Source organism: Pogona vitticeps, chromosome 4 (genome assembly GCF_051106095.1).
Source record: "Pogona vitticeps strain Pit_001003342236 chromosome 4, PviZW2.1, whole genome shotgun sequence".
NCBI lineage: Eukaryota > Metazoa > Chordata > Lepidosauria > Squamata > Agamidae > Pogona > Pogona vitticeps.
Window position 1 is genome coordinate 237,842,113 of NC_135786.1, and position 8,539 is coordinate 237,850,651.

The window sequence follows — 8,539 nt, forward strand, 5'->3', positions numbered from 1 at the left end:
GCAGAAGACGTCAAGAAGAGGTGGCAAGAATACACAGAGGAATTATATCAGAAAGATGTGGATATCCCGGACAACCCAGACAATGTAGTTGCTGACCTTGAGCCAGACATCCTGGAGAGCGAAGTCAAGTGGGCCTTAGAAAGCCTGGCTAACAACAAGGCCAGTGGAGGTGATGGCATTCCAGTTGAACTATTTAAAATCTTGAAAGATGATGCTGTTAAGGTGCTACATTCAATATGCCAGCAAGTATGGAAAACTCAACAGTGGCCAGAGGATTGGAAAAGATCAGTCTACATCCCAATCCCAAAGAAAGGCAGTGCCAAAGAATGCTCCAACTACCGTACAATTGCACTCATTTCGCACGCTAGCAAGGTTATGCTCAAAATCCTCCAAGGTAGGCTTCAGCAGTATGTGGACCGAGAACTCCCAGAAGTACAAGCTGGATTCCGAAGAGGCAGAGGAACTCGAGACCAAATTGCTAACTTGCGCTGGATTATGGAGAAAGCCAGAGAGTTCCAGAAAAATATCTACTTCTGCTTCATTGACTATGCGAAAGCCTTTGACTGTGTGGACCACAGCAAACTATGGCAAGTTCTTAAAGAAATGGGAGTGCCTGACCACTTTATCTGTCTCCTGAGAAACCTATATGTGGGACAGGAAGCAACAGTTAGAACGGGTCATGGAACAACTGAGTGGTTCAAAATTGGGAAAGGAGTACGGCAAGGCTGTATATTGTCCCCCAGCTTATTTAACTTATATGCAGAATACATCATGCGGAAGGCTGGACTGGAAGAAACCCAAGCCGGAATTAAGATTGCCGGAAGAAATATCAACAACCTCCGATATGCAGATGATACCACTCTGATGGCAGAAAGTGAGGAGGAATTAAAGAACCTCGTAATGAGAGTGAAAGAGGAGAGTGCAAAAAACGGTCTGAAACTCAACATCAAAAAAACTAAGATCATGGCCACTGGTCCCATCACCTCCTGGGAAATAGAAGGGGAAGATATGGAGGCAGTGTCAAATTTTATCTTCCTGGGCTCCATGATCACTGCAGATGGAGACAGCAGCCCTGAAATTAAAAGGCGCCTTCTTCTTGGGAGGAAAGCGATGACAAATCTTGACAGCATCTTAAAAAGCAGAGACATCACCTTGCCAACAAAAGTCCGAATAGTCAAAGCTATGGTTTTTCCTGTCGTGATGTATGGAAGTGAGAGCTGGACCATAAAGAAAGCAGACCGCCGAAGAATTGATGCCTTTGAATTGTGGTGCTGGAGGAGGCTCTTGAGAATCCCCTGGACTGCAAGGAGAACAAACCTATCAGTTCTAAAGGAAATCAACCCTGAGTGCTCACTGGAAGGACAGATCCTGAAGCTGAGGCTCCAGTACTTTGGCCATCTAATGAGAAGAAAAGACTCCCTGGAAAAGACCCTGATGTTGGGAAAGTGTGATGGCAAGAGGAGAAGGGGACGACCGAGGATGAGATGGCTGGACAGTGTCTGCGAAGCAACCAACATGAACCTGACACAACTCCGGGAGGCAGTAGAAGACAGGAGGGCCTGGCGTGCTCTGGTCCATGGGGTCACGAAGAGTCGGACACGACTAAACGACTAAACACACACACACAGGGAGGTCCATCAACTACTGGCTGTTGTTAGGGTTGCTTAATAGAACCTCTCAGAATAAACGCTGGTAGGATGAAAGCAGTGGGAGGCATCCAAATCCATTTAACAAGCTAGTTCTTAATCTATCAGCACCCTTAAGTTGTTGTTTGCTGGCCACCACTTCCGAGGGTCCCCACGTTTCTGCTTGATGGGTTTTCCAGGAGGCTGGTTTGAAAGAAGGCGACTACATCGTCTCCATCGATGGGAAAGACTGCAAGTGGTCCAAACACGCCGAGGTGGTGCAGTTGCTGAAGGTGGCCGGGGACGAAGGGGCGACGGTTGGCGTCATCACCCTGCTCTCCTCTGAAGGGCCATGCACGGTAAGGGGAGGGTAGCGTGGCGTGGGCCCCCGGGGGTGGGAGGGGAGGCCATGCGGTGGTTTGTTCTGAGGAGAAGGAGGAGTATCAGTTTCATACTACATGCGGGGAGGCTTCCTTGGTTTGGGTAGGGTCTGCTGATTCAACAGAGGCCTCCTCCCCCCCCCCCCCCCCGCTTCCGGGACATTTCCCACGCCTGGGTGGTGGTGTTTCCAGAGGACAGCTCCCGGCTGAATCGCACTTTGTGGATGCCAGACCCCAGGTATAACCTTGATGTTTTAAAAGCATACAGATCCCAAGGTGCAGCAAATTCTGCAAGTTGAATAAATCAGATGCATTAAAAAAATATATATAAGGCGTTCACATACACACCCCTGATCTTCTGTAGCAGGAATGTGAACGGGGAAGTGTAAAGAAAAAATAACTCTAAATATTGGGAGAAGCCAGCTGAATACCTTGAATGCTGCTGCTTATTCCCCTCCATCCAAGAGGCCAAGCGTCCTCACGGCCCTCTGAATTTCAAATGCAACAGCGCTAAGCGGTGGGGACTTGTTGCATCCAAACCAGTTACCCCAGAGGTGCTTCTCCTTCTTGGACTTCATTCCTCATTTATTCTTTCCCTGAATGATCAACCATTAACAATCTGTTGTTGTTTCTCTTCCGGGAAGCGCTCCCTCAGTGACTGGCTACTAACTTTTAAAATCCTAAATGACTTGAGTCCAAGCTATCTCAAGGACCGTGTCTCCCAGGATCAGCCGGCTCGGCTCTTCAGATCGTCAAGGGAGGCCTTCCTCTCTGTCTCACCATCTTCATGGGTGTGTTCGGTGGGGGACACAGGAGAAGGCCTTCTCTATGGCTGCTCCCAGAGACTGTGGAACTCCCTCCCACTGGAGGCCAGCCCAGCCCCATCTTGGCTGTCCTTCCGCCACCAGCCAAAGACCTTTCTCTTCAGGCGAGCCTTCTTCCGTCAGTAAAGGGCTATCTAAGAGAGGTTATAAAACAGGATGGTTTGCATTTCCATTGCTTTTAAACCTGTTTGAACAATAGTTCAACAAACATTTTTAAATATAAAGTTTATTTAATTCTGTTTGACGATTTGAATGATTTGCTGTTATTAGCTTTTAACACTTGTGTTTTTAATGTTGTAAGCCACCTTGGGTCCTTTTTAAAGGAGAAAGCCCGGGTAAAAAATATTTTAAATGAAGGAATACTGCTGCAGGGATAGTTCAGAGAGCTACATTTGCTTCCTGATCTCCCCCCCCCCCCTCAAACCCAGCAGCCTTCCACTCCGTGACCAAAGCATTCGGGTATTCGGTGATTCGCGATGTCTCCGTCTTTCCTTGTTCAGTGTAGCACAACTTCAGTTGAAAAACTCGTCCACATTGCGCAGTAAATCGACATCTAAAATGCTTCTCTTTTTACAGTATGCTGTAAGGATGGGATGATCTGAATCTTTGGCCTACAAAACCTGATTAAGTCTCCATTATGAAGGTTCTGCCTGACAGACGGACATTTTGCAAACACCTAAATGTGCTTCACCTGGGAGAACGGCCTTAACTGGAAGACTTTTAAGGCTTAGCTCTAGGCCTAGTTCCTCCTGAGCTTCCTGTTCCTGACCCAGTGCAAGCTGGGAGCTTTCTTTCTGAACAGGAAACTAGGCAGCACTAGGCCTAGCTGAGCTTCGAAAAATCTTCCAGCCAAGACTTTTCTCCCAGCTGAGCTGTACAGGACTTAGAAATCTTATCTGTCGGGTGGAATGGAGAATTATGGAACTTGTCGTCCTCCCCCCCCAAAAATCCCATCCCTAACAGCTGTGTTAAATAATGTGAAATAAACTAGCATGCTAAATATTATGGAAAGTGGGGGAAAGCCTGCAAAAAAAAAAAAATTGAATTTCTGTTCTGCCACACTTGCTCCTGCTGGGGAGACGTTGAAACGCTCTTTCCCTTAAGATTCAAACAGGTGTTTAATAAGTAATTTCAGGATTCTTCTGGCTGCTTTTCGTGGCTGCTTGTCTTCAGTCCTGTGGCTTTTATATTATATGTCTGTTCGTTGTCATATTATTCTGCTTCCATATATTTGATTTGCCATGATATTAGGCTGCCCCAGGGACTGCTTTGGCGGAGAGCAAGTGGTAAAGGCCAAACATTTGTTTATTTTGTTTTATTTAAAATATATTTCCCATCTTGTCCGCTTGTATCCTTAAAAATAATACTAAAACCTGAAAACAGCCAATGATTCAAATATTTTGCAAGAATTAATAGTATCTATCAAAATGCTAGGTAAAAACATTGCTAAAAACAGATTTAGAAGCAAGAAATTACAAACTGTCCAGTTCTGAAAACTCTCCTAGACAACCAGTCACTGAGGGAAAGCCTGCCTGAAGAGAAAGGTTTTTGCCTGCTTGCAGGAGGACACCCAAGAGGGGCCGGGCTGGTCTCCAGTGGCAGGGCGTTCCAGAGTCTCTGGGAGCAGCCACAGAGAAGGCTCTCTCCCATGTCGCCCACCAAGCACGCTGGTGAAGGTGATGGAAGAGAGAGAAATGCCTCCCCTGAGGATCTTAACACCTGAGCGGGCTCTCGCAAAGGGTCTGTGAAGTATCTCGACCCACAATTATTTAGGGCTTCGTGGTTCAAACCATCCCTGTGAATTGTGCCTGGAAGGGGATTGGCAGCCAGAGCAGCTGTTGTAACGGGGAAGGTGATGTGATCCCCGTGTCCAGCTCTATTCACAATCTGGCTGCTGGGTTTTGGACCTGCTGAAGTTTCCGAACAGCTTCCAGAGACAGCCCCCTGTAGAGCGCATTACAGTAATCTAGCTGGGAGGTAACAGAGGCCATTGTCACCATAGCCAGATCGGACCTCTCCAGGAACGGAGGCAGCTGATGCCTTCACTTGAGTAAAAAACTTCACAAATCATATCCACAGTGTCCCGGCTTTTCCCTCTCTGGCAGGTGGACAAGAAGCCCCTGGCGATGATGTCGTCGCCGTCCCCGGGTGCAGGACTCCCGCCGAGAGAAGACAAGGAGAACAGCCGGAAGGCGGCCCCGAGGCCGAGCAAAGGGGCCAGCACCCTCCTGGCCTGGGGGAAGAGAAGCAAACGGAGCAAGACCACCGGCAGCGCCTTCAGCCTCCCCTTCTCCGCTATGGGGGACAACGAGCTGGCCTGCTGAGCCGGCCCGGCTTTCCCTGCTGACCCCCTGGACTGGAACAAGGAGGGTGTTTTTTAGCCGTCGGAGTCTCCCCCCTAGTAAGGGAAGGATGAGTTTTGGAGCAGGACGGAGGGAGGGTGCTTTCCTCAAGGGACGTGTCCAGTGGAGGCTCGGCAGTGATGGATCAGGGAGTGTTACCCATTCTGAGCAAGTCAGCCTGGTTGCTGAAACGAGCCTCCATGAGAAGGGGCAGGCTACCTCCCAATGTCAGCTGCTGGGAGCAAGCCAGATGGCTTCCTTCCCGTCTGGCTTGTGAGTTTCTCTGCTGACCTCCAGAGGCTTCTGTCAGGGGCCCGGCCGGGCTAGATGGACTCTTGGCCTGACCCAGGGCTGCTGAAGAGCGTCGTAATTCCCACCTGCCCGCAGTCCCCAGCTGCGTCTGTGGGCGTGGGAGCAATCCACTGGGCCTGCCAAATAAAGGGCCCATCTCCAGAGTCTTGAAAAGCCACCCGGCTTGCAAAAGGCGCAGCTGTTCAGAAGGAAAATAGAGAGGTCTGAGGAGACCGAGAAGCAGGGAGGAAGCAAAGGGGCGGGAAGGGAACCGCCTTGGAACATCTTGCGAGAAAAATTCAAAAGGAAGCACGTGTGACAGAGCACCTAGGAGCACAATCTCTCGGGGTGTTTACCTGGGACCAAGCCTGGCCACGTTCAGTGGGACTTACAAGCAAGCCTGTGCGTGCATAAGGACCGTGGCCTCTTAAGAGGCTGGATCAGGCCGTCCCGGTGGCATTTTTGTCCCTGTCGCCCGTTTGCATGAACTCTAGCCTGAAGCAAACCTTCCTCTGATCCCGGCCGCTGGGCCTCGTCTGCCGTTGGGCAGAAGAGCGCCTTGCTTTCCCGACAGGGTTGGATCCCCACCTGGCAGGGGTGTGCCCCATCCCCTTTCAACACTCCGGAAAGCCCCACCTTCGCCCCAGGTACAGCAACCCACTCTCGTTAAAGTCAAGCCAAGAAGCAGCTTCTTTCGCTGACAACGTTCACTGTACATAACGGTACACACAGATCGGACAGAAGAGGGAGTCTACTATGCAAGGGAGGTGGTGGGTTCGTGCCACAGACATTGGGGGTCTCTTGGATGTTTTCCTAAAGATGCTGGAGAGATGCATCAGCGCCAGGTATTTGGGGAAGGGCTTGATGGAGCAGATGGAGGAGCAGGCGATTATGTTCCCCCGGAGTGATCTCCTAGCCCCAGACACACAAGCTGCAGGCTTTCCACGTGGGCGCCTTGCGTCCAGAGACAGTGTTGTATTCCAAGAGCAGTAAACGCTTTCCTTTCTGGATGCCCAAGTCCGTCAGGAGCCTTCAGCTGCCTTGGAAAGGGGCTGCAAGACTGAAACTTGTGCGAGTGGATCGTGGCCACAGGCCTGGAGGGTCCCCAACAAGAAGGGCCAAGACTCCGCTGGTCTTGGATGGTCTCAGCTCTCCGCCCCCAGAGGTTTTTGGACTGCAATTCCCAGAAATCTCTGCCAAAACAGCTTTCCTGGGAATTGCAGTTCAAGAACAGCCGGAGCCGGCTGGAGAGCTCAGCGGTTTAGGTCTCTGGCTGCCGAGCCTGAGATTGGGAGTTCGATTCCCCAGAGGTGCCTCCTGGGAGAAGAGGCCGCCTGGGTGGCCCTGGGCCAGCGGAAGGGTGATCCCAGGACACCCATAGAAAAAAAGGGAAGGGTAAAACCACTTCGGAGTATCCTCTGCCTGGAAAAGGCTGGAATGAGTCGGCGTGACTCAGAATTGTCTTGACAGCACATGATGGTGAGGGTGAGCACAGATGGGAGTGACTTCAGAACAAAATTCTGAGCTGTTCAGATTTTAATGTAGCTTAATAATAATAATAGCAAAATGAACTCTCTCTTTTTTTAAGCCAGGTGTATGCCTGTGCAGATCAACTCTCTGCTGTGGGTCAGGTTGCCATGTTTACAGCCGGCCCTTGCTCCTGTGCCGTTAACGATGGCTTGGGAGATCCTGTTAAAAAATGAATCCTTTATAATGCTGGTGTGAGCAACCTTGGTGGTGCTGGGGGGTGGGAGGTGGGGTGGCCACTGTCTTTCCCTGTGGACCCTCCAGCAGTTGGCACAGAGTGCCCAAAAATGACCCCCCCCCCAAAAAAAATCAGGGGAAAGTGACTAGAAATCCACTTAACATGTTGGAAGAAATAGATAACATGGTATATTTTAGGGTGGTAAATCTTAGTGGGTTGGAGCGCCTGGTTGTGGATTGAGGGGCTGGGGGTTTGAATCCCCACGGTGCGTTCTGGGAGTTGGGGGGGGGTCCTCTGAGCTCAGCTGGAAGGGTGGGGGGGGCTTGTGGAGTGATGGGCACTGCCTCGGGCCGTCGGAAGGAGGGACAACCCTTTTGGAGGACCTTTACACCTAGAAAACACTCTAGGAGGGGGTGTCGTCAACCCAAGTCAACTTGACAGCACAGGACGTTTCTTATGAAGTGGGGCCAGGAGTTAGGGGTGGCTCTGACCTGCTCATGGGGAAAGAACAAGTGGCTGGAAACGGGGAGGAAAAAAAGGTTAGAGGGGGACCTTGTTTGGCCTAAGGACTGTGGTTTGCCTACTCCTGTTTTAAAGGATTAGGATGACCCCACACAACACCAGAGGACAGACAAGAGTTCTGACTCCTGTCCTCTGAAGAGGCCAGCCACAGAGATGGGTGAAAAGGTAGGAAGAAAAGCCTTAAGAACACGGCCAAACAGCCCGGAAAACCCACAACAACCATCAGATCCCAGCCCTGAAAGCCTCTGAGAATACAATCAGGATGATGGTTTGCTAATGGTTCCAGAGAACGCACAGGCTGCTTGAGCAGGCAGGCTTGACGGGCCCATTCACAACAGTGCATTCGGAGCTATAACCCGCCTGTGTGTTCAGCGGTCCCTGTATTTCAGCCTGTATTCTATGTTTGTTGAAAACAAGGGCTCTCGCACTCTCTCTTTTACTTTCCCTCCTGTCAAAAGGTCTCTTTTTTGTTTTTCTAATTGCTGAGATTACCAGGCATGTGAATGCTAAATTTCAGCCAAGGCCAGCGGCATAGTGTGAATTTCTGTTGGCGTTGTGGCTGGCAGCCCACCCCACCTGGATCCTTCCGCTGTTGTGTTGTTTGGTTTTAAAACCTCACCGTGCGGTAACCATGAAAAGTCCACCTGCTCCAACGTTAGGAAAGGCGAGAGGAACCTTTCTTTGTAACCTCTGCATCATGCGCGAGAGCCGTTTCTGGATTTTTCCTGCCTTTTATTTAATGCTGACAGGGTTGACTGGAACTGAGGCTCAGCGCAAGATCCTGCTTTCTGTACGTGGCCATCGGCCTTGGAAAATGGGGCCGAGCAATAAAACGAGTGCCTGAGCGCCA

At 50.4% G+C, this 8,539-nt stretch overlaps 1 protein-coding gene across 3 annotated transcripts in view; it reads left to right on the forward strand.

Annotated features, from left to right (window-relative positions):
* RHPN1 (rhophilin Rho GTPase binding protein 1) overlaps nt 1–8,539 on the forward strand; it is a 51,212-nt gene extending 42,673 nt beyond the window's left edge. For all 3 annotated transcript variants that reach the window (XM_072999430.2, XM_020811838.3, XM_072999431.2), the window contains 2 exons: nt 1,826–1,984; nt 4,935–8,539. In XM_072999430.2, coding sequence (XP_072855531.2) covers nt 1,826–1,984; nt 4,935–5,153 — 378 coding nt within the window. In that variant the 3' untranslated portion in view covers nt 5,154–8,539. The remainder of the gene's footprint in view (nt 1–1,825; nt 1,985–4,934) is intronic.